General features: G+C 32.7%; 1 protein-coding gene across 1 annotated transcript in view; it reads left to right on the forward strand.

The window, feature by feature from the left end:
• The window catches only part of Mcm5 (Minichromosome maintenance 5), a 71,710-nt gene that overhangs the window by 40,964 nt on the left and 12,114 nt on the right, over nt 1-18,632 (forward strand). The window contains exons 11-13 of the mRNA XM_085821421.1: nt 3,018-3,194; nt 12,851-12,963; nt 16,695-16,820. Coding sequence (XP_085677547.1) covers nt 3,018-3,194; nt 12,851-12,963; nt 16,695-16,820 — 416 coding nt within the window. The remainder of the gene's footprint in view (nt 1-3,017; nt 3,195-12,850; nt 12,964-16,694; nt 16,821-18,632) is intronic.

Consider the following 18,632-nt stretch of genomic DNA (forward strand, 5'->3'; position numbering starts at 1 on the left):
AGCTAGGGTAATTATTGTAGTAGATTACATTTTTTGCTACTATATGATATATCAGAGTTATATGTTAAAAGTTCTCAGGTCCTAATAATACAGTATTTTATGTGGCAAAGAACATATGCAGCCTTATATAAGGTAATCATATTAAATACACTGTTGTACGAGGGCCATCCAGGAAGTAGATTACGTTTCCGTCTGTGTCCGCTAGGGGCGGGGCTAGCGCGGCCATCTTGGGGTCAGATCGTTGCGCAGCTCAGTCTGCATCTAGCCGTGCTAGTGAGAGGTTCGTGCTGTGCTCCGTTCAGATACTGTGACAGTTTGAAATGTCTGCGTTAATTGAAAATCCTGCGAGGTGCGCTCAGTAATAAGGTTTCTGACTGCAAAAAACTGTAAACCGATAGAAATCTATCGGCAGCTTCGTGAAGTGTATGGGGACAACATTATCACTGAAGGTGGAGTGCGTCAGTGGGTCATAAGATTTCAAAATGGCCGAACCAATGTTCACGACGAAGATCGAAGTGGGAGACCCAGCATAGTGACCGCCGAACTTCTCGAAAAAGTCGATGCTAAAGTCCGTGAAAATCGAAATTTCACAATAACGGAACTTTCTTTGAGTTTTCCACAAATTTCGCGAAGTTTGTTGCACGAAATCATCAGCGAAAAGCTTGGTTACCACAAGTTTTGTGCAAGATGGAAGGCAAGAAGAGGTAACGAAGTGGTTGAAGGCGCAGGCGGCCGAATTTTTCGACGAAGGAATTTCCAAGCTCGTACATCGCTACGATAAATGCCTTAATTTGTATGGTGACTATGTAGAAAAGTAGTATTTGAGTGTGGCTTTCATCTGTATATAATAAAATTTGTTTCCTATACTTTGTTTATTTTTTTATTCCAAAACGTAATCTACTTTCTGGATAGCCCTCGTATTATGGTGATACTAGTGCAATTATACATTTTTGTAGTGGGACACGTGCTGAAGGTATTTGTATGTAGTGTTAACAATCTTTTTAAGACTAAAATGTTGCTGTTGGAAAATGCCAGTACAGATGCAGTCCAGATAAAATATTTCAGTAAATCATACTGTTTATTCTTGTGCATAGAGAAATAATCTATTTTACAGGCTTTTATTTTCAGAGATATTTTTAATCCAAGCTGACCAGTTGTCTGCTGGACAACGTAAATGCTTTGTGCATTTACAACTGAATGTGTAATGATTGGGATTTCCTAGTGAGCAGAAATTTGATTCTGCAAGGTTGAATCTGTTGAATTGTCTGAAAAGTTATGATGCATTTTTTCCTTTATTTTCTAATATATTAGGTCTAATATTCTAATATATCAGTACTCTAAGAAAAGTCCATGTCTGGTTAAGAAGGTTGTCATATATATAGTCGAGCAGAATAAATGTTCATAAACCTTGGGAATAAACTTGTATATTCATCATCCAGTGGCAGCATCATGCCAGCATAGTTGCCACAGTCGTATTAGAGTTTCCATAGTTTTTTTTTTAGAAGTGAAGGTGGAAATGAAATTTCCTCTAAATGAATGCCAAAAGCATCTTTGTCATGTCATCAGCTAATTTATTTTCCTGGATGCTTACATGTGCAGGCACCTGTCCAAGACTGCATGAATATTCAATGATATGGTGAGTAACTGCAGTCTGATATCATTAACTTGGAGGGTTTCGCTAATTCTTCCTTTAACTGCTTCAAGACTGAATTTTGAGTAACTATAAATTTTGGTTTTACACCCAAATTTACTTGAAAAATATATTATCTTCTAAATGGCAGTCAGCACAGCGTTACAAGGCTGATTTGTTGATGCTGAGTCGTATTATCCATTTTCCAGTAATAATGCCATCATTGAATATGATGGCATTATTACTGGAATAGCAGCCCACAGCTGCTAAAATGAGAACACTTGGAGGGCAGTCTGAGTGTTTCCCACCCTTCTTCCTCCACTACCAACTTCTTGAGAGGACTTTCGGCATGCTGTGTATTTTAGTGCCTCCTTGCCGCATGGACATTATATACTTACACATATAAATGCTTTTTCCGGGATTCAAGCTTAAGCCGATCAGTACGGCAATCAGCATCACTGACCACTGTACTGGCTAGGTGGCTTCTACCACTCAAAAGCAGGAAGCGTGATCCAGGTCAGCATCAATATAACATCAATCAATACATTGTCAATTAGTCACAGTGTGACTCCTTAGCCAGCAAGTGTTTGAAAGTGACATACAGGAATCTCAGTTAGTTTGAAGAAAAATCATACTTACAGCACACCTGTTTTCTTTCGTTATCATTCTCTGTTTCTAGATTTCAAGAAAAAAATATTTTTTGGGGGGGGGGGGGGTATTTTATTTTTATTTATTTATTTATTTATTTTTTACTGGTGGTTCAGAGGTTCGGATATTAGATCATTCCAGATTTTGGACTTTCTACTGTATTCATTTTACATTTTTATGAAATATTTTATTCTGTTATCAAAACATGAATATGTATCAATAATAACTGTATATCAAGATGAAATATAGAATGCTGTATGTTAATGTTAAGTATTATTTGTGATCATTATGAAGACCAGTCATAAAGGTTGTCCCCCCTCAGTTCAAATAGCTGAAATAAACACTTATAGTTTAATGCCTAAACCTTCATTTCCCCCCCCCCTTTAATTTGGTTGCCTCTTGGTTTTCTGGGGGGAAAAAATTAAAAAAAAAAAAGAATAAATAAATAAAATAAAGGATTGTTAAATTCTGTGAAGACTTTATAAAAACATTATAGTAGACTGGAATTAGAAATAATATACTAACAAACATAGCCTACAAATTTTTGAAATCTTGAAACTGAATCAAACTCAGTCACTAAACAAAAATGAACAAAAGTTAGATGCAGAAGCTTGACAGGATCTGGGCAACTGAAAAGATAATCATTTTTCTTAACAGTAATACCAAACTTTGCTTGGATTAAATTAATTTTGAATTCTCTGATGTGTGATATTTGAGATTTAAAATCATTTTTCACTAGGCTGGGATCACAACAACTCTAAATTCTCGGTGTGCGGTATTTGCTGCTGCCAACAGTGTATTTGGAAGATGGGATGAAAGCAAAGCAGAGGCTAACATAGATTTTATGCCTACAATTTTGTCACGATTTGATATGATTTTCATTGTTAAAGATGAACATGATGAAAGGAAAGATAATGTAAGTATAGTCAAAACTATTAAAAAAATTTTAACTGTAGAACTTGTACGTTAATAAATGTCTTTGTTGTAGTTGCTAATTCAGAAGTGAAATAAAGGCCCTTTATGCACATTTTTAACATCTCCTGCTTCAAAAATAGCCTAATGACTCTACAATACGAGCCAATTCCCCTTATAAAGGCCTCCACGAAGGCACCCCTCTCGTTAGGCAGATAGCCCTCGAGTATTTTTCCGTAATCAAATAAACCAAACCAAACCAAACCAAACCACTTTCAAATAAAGTTAAACAAGGGAAAAGGAAAAAAAAAAAAAAAAAAAGGAAATTGACCTTTAATTGAAGTTAGTGTCATTGAAAAATGTATTCAGTTCAAAAATAATCATATGATCTGTTGAATTTAAGCTTACTGTAAAATCTGTCAATTTAAGGTTAATTTTTTTCATTCATTAAAATTGGATATTGGTGAACTTCTCTTCCATATACAAATAAACTTTTCCATATCTTCAGACTGCAAAGTTCACCTTGCTTTATGAACAGATATATTGTTATGCTGGAAAAGAAGTCATGCACCAGAATATTAACATGCTTCTTAATCATGTTATTGTCCAGAATGCCTTTGGATCCAGGAAATATTTTTAAACCACAACTGATTTAACTTTTAGTATATATTTCTGTATATGCCATTAATCAAACGTCCTCAAGCTTCAGGCATATCTATTAGATGCAAAAGTCGTAAACTGTGTACTCATTCTGTATGATCATTTTTCACTATTCTGCAATTAATTGATGTGTTATTTGCATAATTCCAAGTCAAATTATGTGTAGACACATATAGTTTTGAGGGAATTTAACCATGAAAACTAAGAACAAGCATCTCTCAATGCATGATTCTATTACTAGCATTCATTTCTGAACTTAAGTGAAAATCATCTGATGTAATATCTGAAGTTGTCTAATGATGTAAAAAAATATATAAATGTGCAATAATTGTGAGTTACAAATGAAATTATCAATTTATTAGTTGTGACACGTGAGTAATAAGCAATTGACATAATTAAGAATGTGTGTGCTGGAAAGTTTAACAATTTGAAGTTTAATTGGCATTTACATAAATGGATTAAATGTATTTAATTTTGCTAATATGTGTGAATTAAAATAATGCTGCGAATAATGAATATTGGAGGTGTTAAAGGCGACAAAAGTAAGAGTGTTTCACTGATTCTTGTTGCCTTAGTACTTCCAATAATATTTGTGTGTACAGGGTACTTGGAAAACATTTGTCAGAATTGTAAAGATGAGTAGAAGAGACCAAAATGAATAGATTTTGCAATAAAATGTGTATTCCCAAATTGCCCAAATGGCGTAATAAGGTGGTATAGAATGCTATTGAGTGGGAGATAAAAACTCTTGCTGTCGGGAATTGTCATTTCTCATGTGAATTTTCAGAGATATGCATTGTTTCATGAAAACAGAGCTCACTGACATGCATTTTATCTATAGGATTGCAGATGAAAATAGAGCAGCTGATCAGAAAAGCGTAATTTTTGCTGCAACCCCTTAGATAAAATGCAAAAATGCACAGCATCAAGTGTTGTGTTCTTATAGGGAATGATGATTTATGTCAATTAAATGCTTTTATCTTCTGCAGAACAGAGCTCTGTATCATCTCAGTGCTCCTTTTTGGCACACACATTCCATTACAAAATCTGTCTGTTTTGGTCTCCTTTATCTGTGTTTACACTTTTGCTGGATATTTTCAAATATTCTGTATGTGTAAATATATGTAGGGTAATTCTGCTACCAGACCAACAAACTTGCAGGGTGTGTAGAGGGTACAGAGACGACTCGAAATCTTATAGGAATGCAGTGTTGCAAATGCTGTAGTTGTGAGGCATGTGGCAAAGAAGCAGAGAAAAAGAACAGGAAAAACAATACATTAATGGGACAGAAAACACTTTATTGAAAGTTTGTACTACAACATTTGTTCAAAATTGCGGCCAGAATTCATCCGGTAGGCCTGACTGTGTCATTGCATGGAATTCCGTACGTTCTGAAAGATTCCTCCCGGCAGTCTTGCGGTAAATGGCACTGAATAGAAGGTTGGGTGAACAGCAATCCTACTGTAAGTCGTCATTTGCGATCCGTTTTCTGAAGTAGAAGTATGAATGTGTATTTAGATGATGAACTGGTTGACATGATGATCGTGTATGGAGCTGCGGATTGTAATGGGCACTCTGCTCGCCGGTTGTACCAGGAAAGTTACCTGAACAGGTGTGCTCAACATTATATGACTTTGGCAAGTCTGAACAGAAGGTTATGTGAGACTTCTTGTCTGAAGAGAGCTGCAATGAATCAACAGCGAATGACGAGGACAATGAGGAGGCGGTTTTGCATCTGGCAGAAGAAATTCCAAGTATGAGTACTCGAGTGATAGCCCAACAAGTGGGTTTATCTCAATCCATCATCTGAAGGATACTAGCAGCAAACCAAATGAGCGCATACCATCTTCATGACGTCCAATTTTTAGAGTTTGAGGATTATCTACTCCGGATGTTTGCTACATGGTTCCTGCAACAGAATGCTAAAGACGGTGCATTTGCTGTGTCCATATTGTTCACAGATGAAGCATACTTCACATGTGAGGGAGCCTTCAATTAGCATGACACCCATGTGTGGGCTTTGGAGAACATCCATTGTAGGCAACCAGCTCAAGAGCATTTCTTGGTCAATGTTTGGGCTGGCATTCTTGGAGATTACCTCACTGGACTGTACTTTCTGCCCAGTTCTTTGGATGATAGGGCATACCTGATCTTCTTGCAACATGTCCTGCCTGAACTTCTTGATGCAGCACATGTTCTTCTGTTGTTGCCCTGCTTCATGTCGTATCAGTATGACAGGGCTCCTCCACATTACAAGATTGATGTCCACCGACATCTTGACGTAACCTTTGGACGCCGGTGGATATGTCATGGTTGTCCGGTTCATTGGCCTGCTAGATCACCAGGCCTATCATGCATAGACTTCTTCTGGGGTCACGTAAAGAGTTTGGAGTACGAGCCACTTGTTCTTTCAGCTGAAGACCTCACCGCTCAAGTATCTATAGCTGCCAGGAGGATACGTGACATGCCAGGAATCTTCTAGAACATAAGGAATACCATGCAGCACTGCTGTCAGGCCTGCCAGACGAGTTCTGGTTGTAATTTTGAACATCTATTGTAGTGCAAACTTTCAATAAAATATTTTCTGTCCCACTAATGTGTTGCTGTTTCTGTTCTTTTTCTCTGTTTCTTCGCACCATAACCTACAATTACGGCATTTGCGACCCTGCATTCCTATGTAATTCCAAGTCGTTTCTATACCCTCTAAAGACCCTACAAGTTTGTCGGACTAGTAGCGAATCAGCCTGTATGTATTGCCCAATTTTCTTAGTAATTTTACTGCTTGAAAACCAGGGAGGGAAAAGTACATGAAGATACCTATTTCTAAAAATATGGTTTCAATGATAAATATATCACATTAAAAAAAGCACACATAAAGACTTCTAATATAATTTTACTAGCGGGCAAGCCTGCCAGCTGAACGGGCTGCAGCCAAAGCAAAATTTGTAAGTTCTATGTACCCCCGAAAAGCAAATGTATAGAAACATTTCAGTATGAATGAGATCAGTTCATTCTTCCCAAGGAACAACTAATTCGTAAATGATTTTTTTATTGCCAAACCAAGAAACATATAAAACATATAAAGTTCAACATTATATGACTTTTGAAACTTCAAGATAATACATATGATGTCATAATATAAATTTAATGTACTATAACAATATTTTCTCACTATCAATAAACAAAATTAACGTGGCATTAACATATTGTGTCAATTATATTAATCTCAAACAAAAAAGTTGCCAACAGCAAGTATTTATTTAAAATGCTGACATTAATGAAAAAATTTCAATATACAATGATGTCACATGCAATCGCACGCTTTTTTTAATGTCAGAATATGACCTTATAAAATAGTAATGTGTTTAAAGTTTAGCAATGCTGTTTTTATTTCATATTTTGTAAAACTTACAAACATTTTATTAACAAAGTGTACGATTTAGAAGCGAGCACAGGCAACACTTTTCGAAATAAAGTAAATTTTTATCTCCAGCATGCAAGACTGTTGCCACTCGGAAAAATAAGTGCGAAAATTAGCGTTTTCAAAGTTTTTGATTAATATCTTGGGTGATTAAAGTCGTTTAAAGATCATAATGGTTGGAATGGCTTCTCATGAATTTTTGGAATCAGGAATAATATATTTAATGTTTGTCAATGCTATTTTTATTTCATATTTTGTAACACATAGAATTTTTTTGTTAAGAAACTCAAGATTTGAAAGTGAGCAGTGGCAACATTTTTCTAAATAAAGCAGATTTTCATCTCCAACGTGCGAGACTGTTGCCACTTGGAATAATGAGGGCGAAAATTAGCGTTTCCCCAAGTTTCTAATTAATAGCTTGCCTAATTAAAGTTGTACGAAGATGTGAATGGTCGAATATTGTTACCATAAATCAGAGGTTTCTAAATCTGGAAAAAAAATGCCTATGGGGGGGGAAAATATGCGAGTAAATGCAGTACACCCACACATATATAGGATTTCAGGGTTCGTACAGTCCTTAAAAGTCCCTAGATTTTTTGGAATCTAATTTTGGTTCTTAAAAGTCCTTAATTTTGGCCAAAATCAGCAGAAGGTCCTTAATTTTAATCATCTGAAATTTCTGTCTGTTTTTACGACTGTCATTTTTGGTTGTGAATTAGCATTTTGAGTAATATTTTTGGCGATTTACTGCCATATATATGTTTATCTTTTGAATGGGTTCATGTGTTATAAACTTGTTTCTATTTCTAATATAAATGATGGGATACTCGAATTTCTAAGCAAGAAGTGAAACATAAGCATTTCGAAATTCATTTTTTCTAGTATAGAGCTCTTAAACAACTTTTCGCTTTTGGGCATGTGAATTCTTTTATTAAACGGTTCTAAATTTAGCGACTTTTCAACATTCTGGCGATTTTAAGATTAGTTTTTATAGAAACATTTTTAATTCCAAGATCTGAGAATTTTTCGACGATTTTTTTTTTAAAACATCATAACACTAATAAATTTCATTAAAATAATGGTAATATATTGAAATTATATTTTAAAAATAACATTCAAATTAATTAAATTAAAAAATATATTTTTCGGTGTCACATTATAAAGTTTCATTTTGGCAACTTATTATACAATATTTTAAATCTGAAAAATAAGCAAGGTATAATGCTATAAAGCACAATTTACGAAACAGCTCTTAGCAAAAGCAAAATTAGCTATCTAATTAATTAAAAATGTCTTGTTCTTAATTTTTTCGTAGTAAGAGTTTTTCCCATGTAACTGTCTCAGAATATTCAAAATTCTCAGAATGTGCATCAGTTTTCTCTATAAAATTAATTTTATACATTATCCCTCCTATTTTTTTCCAAAATATTTCTGTCTTTTTGATGTTACAGAAATGGTAGGGATAATTTTTCTTTAGGATTTTAGACATTGCAGCTTGGAAAGTTTAGAAGGATTTGAAGGCAAGATTTATAGACGCACGGTTCTAAAAGATTCGAGAAATATGTGACAAAATGAAAAATTTCTCCATGGTATCAACACGTAATGGATGTATTTTACAGAAAGTTTGCAATGAATTTCTTAATTTTTGGAGAATATCTGGAAGAACATTGAAAACATAATATTTGAATGTTTTACTTCTGATACTAGAATCTTAACATGTTTATTTTCTATTTATTTTCTCTACTTTACACTAGACAGAAGCATGGAAAATATCAAAAATGCTTCTGATCTTATCACATGGACAGGCATTATAGAAAGGGATTTTTTTATTAATAAAGAAATTGAAAACTTACAATTTAAAAGATTCGTCTAATATTTCTTAATGTGTCATACACATAGCTGGCACTAGGCATTTTCCCACATGATGCAATCTCTGTGGATCCTAAATTCTGCTGCCTGTTGCCTTTTTAAATTCTGCTTCCAATGCATGCAGTAAATTCTAAAAGTTTTGCCATTTTTAGACTTAGTTGTTCGGTGTGTCATTAAATTCTAGAAATTCTGCCACATCAGCTCTGTAACTGGACGTAACTATATAAATTTCATAATGCTTCTGAATGATCATATTACTAAAGAAATAAAATTAGCCGCTTTTCTTCTACATTCTAAATGCATTTAGTGTTTTTTAGAATAACAGAAATCCTTAATTAAATCCAAAAATTCTAAAATGAAAAGAAAACGCGTTGAAGAAAGAAATGAATACATAAAGGAAATTATTCTTAAAAGATATGTGCAGTTATTATTATGTAAATTTCCCAATTGTTTATGATTTCAACCTTTACTATAATTTCCCATTTCTATTTCCTTATATGATAGAGTTATTGAGCCAGATTAAATTTAAATTAAATTGTATAATCTTTGACCACTAGTCCACATTATTAGTTTGAATTTGACTGTTCTTGTTTAATTATGTCACCGTGAGCTGTAATTGATTTTGTTAGCATCAGAACATGCCTTTATGTTCCAAGTTCTTTCTAAATAAGAGGCTTATTTAAACCTTTCTCGGATATTGTAGTTAACTTTCAGACATAGCGATAATATGCTTCACATCTGTCGGGGGGTTTTGACTATTTAACTTTTACCAGATTAATTAAACCCTCATAGGTACATTGCGGAGAGGTTGACAAGTTAGGAGATAAAGCACGCAGAAACTAGCAAGAGCATTGGTTTGCATATTGAGATAAATCTCTAATTGTTAGAAAAGGTGCTTAAAAGAGAAGGAAATCGATCTAAACTAGCCAAAATGTCTGGGAAGGCTTCAAATTAAAATGACAGATAAATATTTTGTTGACTGTTGTTATCTTAATTAATGTGTAATTATCTTAATATCGTTTAAGAATCTCTGTCATAAATTACATGTATTTTAAACTGTGAAATTTTATTATATTTTGATTTTAATAGGGCTTTTTTAACAAATATTGTTAAAAAAAATTTAATACAGTCAAAAGTCTTTAATCCGGACTCGTCGGGACTTTGGCGATTCCGGGTTATTGGTTTTTCCAGATTATAGATCATCAGTTTAAATCTGGTAAGATGGCATGCAGAAATTATAAAATTAAAAATATGAAACCGTAATTTATGAAATAAACAGCAATTATGATCTAAAAGGTATCAAAATTTACAAAAAAAAAGCTTAATATTTATTTGTTTACTTTATTAAACATTTCTTTCAACGCGCGCATACATAAAGCATACATTACGCATAGTCGAAATTAGAAAATTGCAACCAGAAAACTATTTGATGTGTATTCGTGATATTTATAATGACAAGGAATTTGATTTAAATCATATCAAAGACGATGTACATCAAGATGAAATACTGCATTTAGTAAGGAATTATAAGCCAAATAAAATAAAGACATCTGCCCTGAAGATAAGGATAGCGCTGACAGTTCTACTTACAGTTCATTGCGTGTTGCGACGTCCCCCCCCCCAACCCGGATTGATAAACAGATCCAGCGGGAAATTGATAAACAGATTTCAAAATGGTTAGACAAACAAAGGATATGCTTTTATCCATTTTTTGTAGCAATTCCACTTTTTGTTTGATGGACATCAAAACATGCTTTCGCTTTGTAGATCCTTTGGCAGCTCCAGAATCGGAAATTCTTTTTGACATAATCGAAAGTTCAAGCTTTCTTTTATAAAATTGCTCTAACAGTCTGCAAAAAATAATAAGCCGGATCCAATTAGAAGATTAAAGAACAACACAATTTGCAACATTAACTGAAATTGATAATTAGATAATTTTAGCTTATCTTATGCCGTTCGTTATACATTAAACGTACATGCGTAAACGTATTATGCGCATGCGTAAACGCATATGTGCATGCGTAAATGCATTTACGCAGAAAATTTGTAGCTTTGAGGTCCAGATTATAGATCATTCCGGATTATGGACATCCGGATTAAAGACTTTTGACTGTAATGGTCACATGTAAATCCATAATGACTAAGGTTATCAAACTACCTAATTTAATTATTTATAACTGCTTTAAAATTATCTATAAAATTATCTCTACATATTAAAGCGAGTTATTGCATTTCATTAATACTCACTGTGGTCACAAGATAAAATATAAAAATATAAAAATTCAAGTAAAACATATTCTATGCATCTACTGAGATCTAAAATAATACAAAACAACTTATCACTTCTGGTGCTTTAATGCCTTATTGGAACCTTAAAGTATATTAACTGGGTTACAACCCCTGGAACTGTAAACGAAGCTATGACACTAACTGCATCAAACTAACTTTCAACACCTTGCCTACATCAGGCCTTTCAGGTTTCTTCTAATCAGCAGTTTTCTCTATAGACAAGCAGCAGTGGTGACAACATTCAGTCTTTTGTTACGAATCATGCTGATTATGATCTTACTTAAAAAATCTACCTGCTTATTTACTAAACTTCTAGACTGACCAAGTATGTGATAAAATGAGACATAAAAAAAAAAAATCTAACATAAAGCTAACTATTAGTAAAACGTAAATGTCACTTCTCTTCTTTCAAATATGACCAACTATTACAAGTGTAAAATATTTAATGTTACTTGATAAATTGCATAAAGTTTATTTTATTCTCAAACTTATTAACAGTTATGTTAATTAATTCATGTTTAGTAAAATAATGTGTACTACTTAGGGATCTATTTTATTTTTAGGATGTTATTACAAAATTAAAATTCAGGCATAGATAATATCTTCAATTGAATTTATTCAGTTCCCATTTGCTCAAAAGTCCTTAATTTTTTTTCATTAATGGTCCTTAAAAGTCATTAAAAGTACTTAATTTCCATGTGCAGAAATGTGTACGAACCTTGGATTTGGACAAAAAGGAGAAGGGCATGGTTTAGACAAAATCACATACACATTTAGTATTTAGTATAATTTAGTAAACATAATTAGTTGCAAGAAATTTAGTGGTTAATATAATTTAATTATAATATATATTATAATTAAAGATTTAGAAACCTTTGATTTATGCTAATAAATAAGAAATTATTTTATGCAAGTAAAAAGAATATTATTGAAAGTAATAAGTCCTTTGAAGTACATAATATAATTATATTAGATTTCTTTATATAAAGAGGGAGATATAATGTAATTAATATATATATTGTAATTAAATTATATTAAATACTAAAATTTTAACCTTCCAAAGTATTACAAAAATCCCCCCCCAAAAAAATAATTAAGAATTAGTTAAAAAAAAAATAGAGTTTTAGCAAAAGTGAAGTATGTTTTACCATTTGCACTAGACTAACCTCGACCAAAGTATTTTTGTAATATTTTGGAAGGTTATAATTTTAGTATTTAATATAATTTATTTACAACATAATTTTGGTGCTAAGTACAATTATTCCTTTGGTTTAGAATACTATTTATATTTTAAAAAATTTTCTGAATTTATTTTCCTGCACTTTTTAAAGCAATTTCTTACATGAATGTTCCTTGAAATATTTTATGTATTAGAAAATAATTAATGGATGTTTTAAATTCTGTGCAATGTTTTATTTTAGACTTTAGCAAAGCATGTTATGGGCTTACACATGAATGCTTTGCAAGCTACTGAAGAAGTAGAAGGTGAACTAAGCCTCATCACCTTAAAGAAATATATTGCCTACTGCAGATCGTAAGTACAACCGAATTAGGTTAAATTTAAATGCTATGTTTAGGCAAGTGAAATGTAATTAGTTTCAACAGAATCTTCTTTCTAAACACTGATTGTTGTACGTCTTTTACTATGGACTAAGTAAATTGAAATTGCATATTTCTATGTGATTCTTATTGTCTCATGCAGAATTACATGTCATGAATCCTGTCTCTTTTCATGTAATTTTTTATCTGAGATTAATAAGTGAATCACAGCTGTAGCAGCAATAATTCATCTGACAATTTAGGTAGGGAAAAATATGACTATCTTGTAAAATCTGCGAGTTCTGTCTTCATTTGATCTCTGAAATATCTGACATTTTTCATTTTACGAAGGATTTATCTAGCAAGAGCAGACTTGACAACTGCAATAAATATATGCATAAGAGGTTGGTACATAGTATCATTTACCTTTAATCTAACATCTGTACACTGTTTCATAGCAGCAACATTCCAACAGTTGCTGTGAGAGACACCTTGTAACAATACTTCTACATTTGCTATTAAATGCAGCATCTGTCTCAGAAAGCCTCTCTAATATGAATTTTTAATTAATGTTAGATACCTGTTGCATAATTTATTCCTATTCTTGTGTGCTAGTTATGCAAAAAATAAAATCTTATGGTAATATTTTATTTTGATAGAAAATTTTGTTTCATTTGAGAGCAACAGTACATAATATTTTTGTTTAAAATTTTGAAATGTGCTTTTCTTTTGATTTGTAGAACTCAGAAACTTACTGTTCTTATGTATCGTAGTTTGGTTATATACATGGAAAATAAGTATTTGTGGTTAGAAATAAAAAAAAGTTCTGAAATGTTTCCGATTAATGTTTGTTCAAAAGGGTTTGTTAAGGTTATTCATGCTCTCGCTGAGCTCACAGTCTACCAGTCTGCTGTTACACTCACTCATGCTACCCTCCGGGCCCACCAGCGGCCGAGCGGTAAAGTCTCTGAACACTGGTAGTTCGGTCCGAGGTTCGAAACCCACGAACGGGCTGGCTGCATGGGTGTTTTTTTGGTTTTCCCCGTGTGTAACGTGCATACGAGCCAGTTTCCCTTAAAAAGTCCTCCTCGAAGGCATCCCTCCCCTTAGGCAGATAGCCCTAGTGTGCTTTGCTATAATTAAAAACACCACACCACCTGCTACCCTCCCCCTTTTTTGTATTATTTATGACTAAGCAACTTTTTTTTTTTTTTTTTTTTTTTTTTTGCACTTACGCCACATACAATTCAACAACAAAATCAAAAAAATTTTAAAAGCATGGCAGCATGTGTTTAGAATTCCCAATGCAGTATCAAGTGTTGGCAAATATTTTTCTGTTTAATTTTTTTTTCTCAGTTCCTATATCATTGTTCAGTTTTCTTAATAGAATGCCTTATAAAACTTTTTTTTTTTTGCTTTTTTATTATTAGTGCTTTGTGTGTTAACTTTATTTATTAAATATCACGTTCTTCACACTTACACCACATAAAATTCAATTCAATGGCAAAATCACAAAATGTTTAAAACCTGCATATTGTTGGAATTTCCAGTAGGCAGTCTCACATGCCGGAGGTAAAAATATTTTATTCCATACGGTTTCCAAAATATGAAATATATAATAAAAGAATATAAACCTCATTCTATGAAAATTTTGAATATTTTAAATTTGATACAGGAATTAAATGCATTTCTATTCGAAATGGGCACCAAAAAGTTAGCCCAGAAGAGCTATTAGTCTCAAAACAGCATTTTGCGTCGAGTCACTGTAAACAGCTATATCAGTTTTCAAATTATTGCCACCGAATAGTATCACCATGCATTATATTTAAAGAAATTAAGTAATGTAGAATCTGCATAAATGTATGTATGTTTCTTGCACTGCAAAAAAAACAGCAATACCTGCAGACATCAAAGTTTGCACGTTGTAGTCCTCCACTTGAGATGGGCACATGGAAGCCTGAGTCTTGAATTTCGAGTTTATTTTATTATCTACTATAAAGGCCTTTATTTTCGAGGCTTTAATTTTCGCAATTTTCACGAGCCCATCGTAATCATGAAAATTTAAGACTCGCGAAATACTTTTTTTTTTTTTTTTTCCCTAAATAATAATAAAAAATCAAATTTTTCATTTACCTAAAATTTAATGATTTATTGCACAGTTACAAGCTTTTTCTTGACAACTTTCTTTCTTATAACTATTTTTTGAATAATATACAACTATATTTCTCGAATATAAAACAATAAAATTAATAGAAGACAGCTCGTTCCCTTTAAATAGTATTGATACCAGCTTCTTTGAAGCCATTCAAAATTATCTCATGTTTGGCTTCAATACCGTTAAATACGCGCACAAACCAAGAAGCATGAATCGGTTTTAGTCTTGATATTCGCAAGTCCACCAATTCTTTTTACCTCTAGAAATTGAAGCTCATTAGAATACCACTCAATAAACTCATTCTTGAGCAAACACTTGAACTCGCCATTTAGACAAGAACAGGTGGGGGGGGGGCGACTTTTCTGACAAAAGGAAGTTTCTTAAAATGCTTTATTCAAAAAAATTAATTTTGGAATTTCTCAACTTTACTTAAGTACTTTTGAAATTTTTCAGCTTTCGGTTCTGTTCACATAAAATTCGCGAAATTTTCAACTTGCGAAATCACCGTTATATTCATTTTCGCAAAAATTACGGCTCGCAAAAATAAGGGCCTTTACAGTATTTAATATTTTTAAACTTTAACGAACTTTTGATTAATAAACTCAGTGATTTCAAAGTGATCAGTGGCAACAAACACACTGTGTGGAATAAAATATTTTTATCTCCAGCATGCGAGATTGTTGGTAAATCTAAACTCATGCTATTTTAAAATATTTTTAGCCCAGAAGGGCGTTAGCCTAAATGTCTCAAAATGTGTATAGATCCGGATGGAAAACTTTTAGATTAAAAAAAATCATACTTAAATAATAAATAATTTTTACTGTAATATACAGAAGTTATGATAGGTGGGACTGATAAAAAGGACGTAAGATGGGACGGGATTTAACCTTACACCTTTGTATTTTTTTTTTTTGAATCATTTAAATCAATCCAGTTCACAAGAAAGAAATGAATATTTTTAAGAACTGCATCTATTGCTTTCAAATAGTTTAGTTTGTTAGTTTGCAACAGACAGATTCAATTTGAAGGTGAATAAATATCTTACATTTTGCCAAATGACAACAGACTCAAATGAAAAGTGAAATGCACATTTATAGTGATTCAACACAAAATTCCCTTTGAGACTAATAGCCCTTATGTGCTTTAAAAAAAATTCCCTGGAGGTTGTACAAAAATATCAGTCGAAAATTAAATTGTTTGGCAAGCCATGAATATTTATATTCCTTCATGTTACATATTACTTTAATTGATGTACTGTAGAAAGATGAGGAATTACCTGTCTTATGTAATGCAAATAAGAAGTGAGCATAATTCTTAACATCCTATTATTACCTGTGCGAAACAAGATGTATTCTTGTTTTATTAAATTTAAAATTCCATTCAAACAGAAAGTAAACTTTGTGCAAAGTGTGGTGAATTAGTTCTTTTCAATTTACTATTGTTTACATCATTATTATTATGCTGAATTAGTATGCAAAGTCTTAGTGCATTTATTAATATTGATTGCTATTTATTTACCAATTAAAAATATTTTACCCCCAAAAGAAAATTACTATTTCATCATTTAACAGGAGATGTGGACCTCGCCTTTCAAATGAAGCTGCTGAGAAGTTAAAAAATTACTACCTGTTTATGCGTAGCAGTAGCAAAGAGCATCAAGGTGTAGAAAAGAAGTCAAATATTCCTATCACTGTGAGGTAGTTTTATTTATATGCAAAATTATTTTTATTGAAAAATTTTGACTTTAAAAATGTTGTAATAATATAAAAATAAATTTTACAATTTATTATCAGTAAGTGTATTAAATATCTTTAATAATGGTATGTAATTATTAATCATTCATTTTTGAAGAAAGAAATGCAGGTACAATAACAAAACAAATATTAAGCATAGGCTTGTATTTTTCATTCAACAAAACTTTAAAATTTATTGAAATTTCTGAAGTTCACATGTCTGTAATTTAGTTTCTGTAGTAAACATCAGGTTTTAACGAAAGTTTCCCGCCACCACAAATATTGTCAGCATAAACAGTTCACGTTGATGTGTTTAATCATATTTTGTTAAATGATTCCTGACATTTGAAAGAAAGAGATTTGCTTTAGAACTGTGTTTTGAAATTTGTATAAAAAATATCGTTATCATTAAGTACAAAGTGTCTGAAATGGAACCATCACGCTACCAGATTAGAAACATCATTTTCTTCCAGTTCTGTTACAAAAAGGTCAGCTGCAGAATGTCACCAAATCATGTGTACAGCTTTAGGTATTAGGATTGTTATGTCTGAGGATGTTGTATCTGTGAAAGTTTAATACCGAAAGTTCAAAAACAAGAACTATGACATTCAAGGAGCAGAGTGCTCTGGCCGGCCTACCTGTGAGAACTTGTGGGAAGATCAGTATGCAACCACTCAAGAGTGCTAAGGAGTTAGACGTTAGTGCCATGCCCATTAGTCGGACTATGCATCAGATAAACTTGGTGTGCAAGTTCAATTGGTTTTTGCCGCATGAGCTGACTCAAGCAGATAAGGACAGAAATGTTTGGTCTCACACTAATCCGCTCGAATATCAACGCAAGGACAAAATTCTGGTCTAGGTCGTCACTTGTGATGAAAAGTAGATTTACATCAACAACACAGGCCGAAAAGGGGGTTGGTCTGTGTCCATTGAGCCTCTCAGCAGTGCCGCAAAATGCAGTTTGATTAACAAAAAGATCATGCTCTGTATTTGGTGGAATTACAGTGGTATTCACAAAGAGTATCCGAAAAAAGGTAAAACCCTCGACAGTAGAGTCTATAGCGAGATGCTAGTCCATGTTAATGCAGCTATCAAGGAAAAATGTCAAGCTGCACAAAAAAGTAATGTTTCATCAAGATAACGCAAGACCACATGTCTGCATTTACCGGCTGGACTTTGTACGGGCTTGAAAGGTATCTTTTGCCATACTTACCATATAACCTGGATATCGCTCCATCGGACTTCTACCTTTTTTCACACCTGCAGCTGGTGCTGTCTTCCATTCTGCATAGGAAGTTGGAAATGAGGATCTGCTTTTGGGCCGAAGGCTTTGAAAAACTATCAGAACGTTGGCAGAAGATCATAGATTTCGGTTGTGATTACTATCCGCACTAAAGGTACTGCTTTCATTTTTTTTTCCCTAACATTATTAAGAACATTTTTTGGTGGAAAACTTTCATTACAACTAGATACTTACATGTGTTTGTTTCTTGAAAATATATGTTTATTGTTTGAAAATATGCTTTTTGTATTTTCCTTATTAATTTTTGTTATTTTATGTACGTGAAAATAAGTCTTGCAGAAAATACTAATCTTCTATACATAAGATGTATAAACCGGGTAGTCTAAAATCGGTGAGTTTCGTGAAATTCCTCCCTGTATATTTTATAATTTTTTAATTTATGAAAACCAATATGTAATGTGTGATACACTGTAAAAAATGAATTGTTAGTAGACTCAAGATTATTTCTTTGTTGACATCAGTTATGCTTTCTA

This window comes from Stegodyphus dumicola, chromosome 1 (assembly GCF_044657685.1).
Source record: "Stegodyphus dumicola isolate Sdum_Otavi_A_Nest chromosome 1, ASM4465768v1".
Lineage (NCBI taxonomy): Eukaryota > Metazoa > Arthropoda > Arachnida > Araneae > Eresidae > Stegodyphus > Stegodyphus dumicola.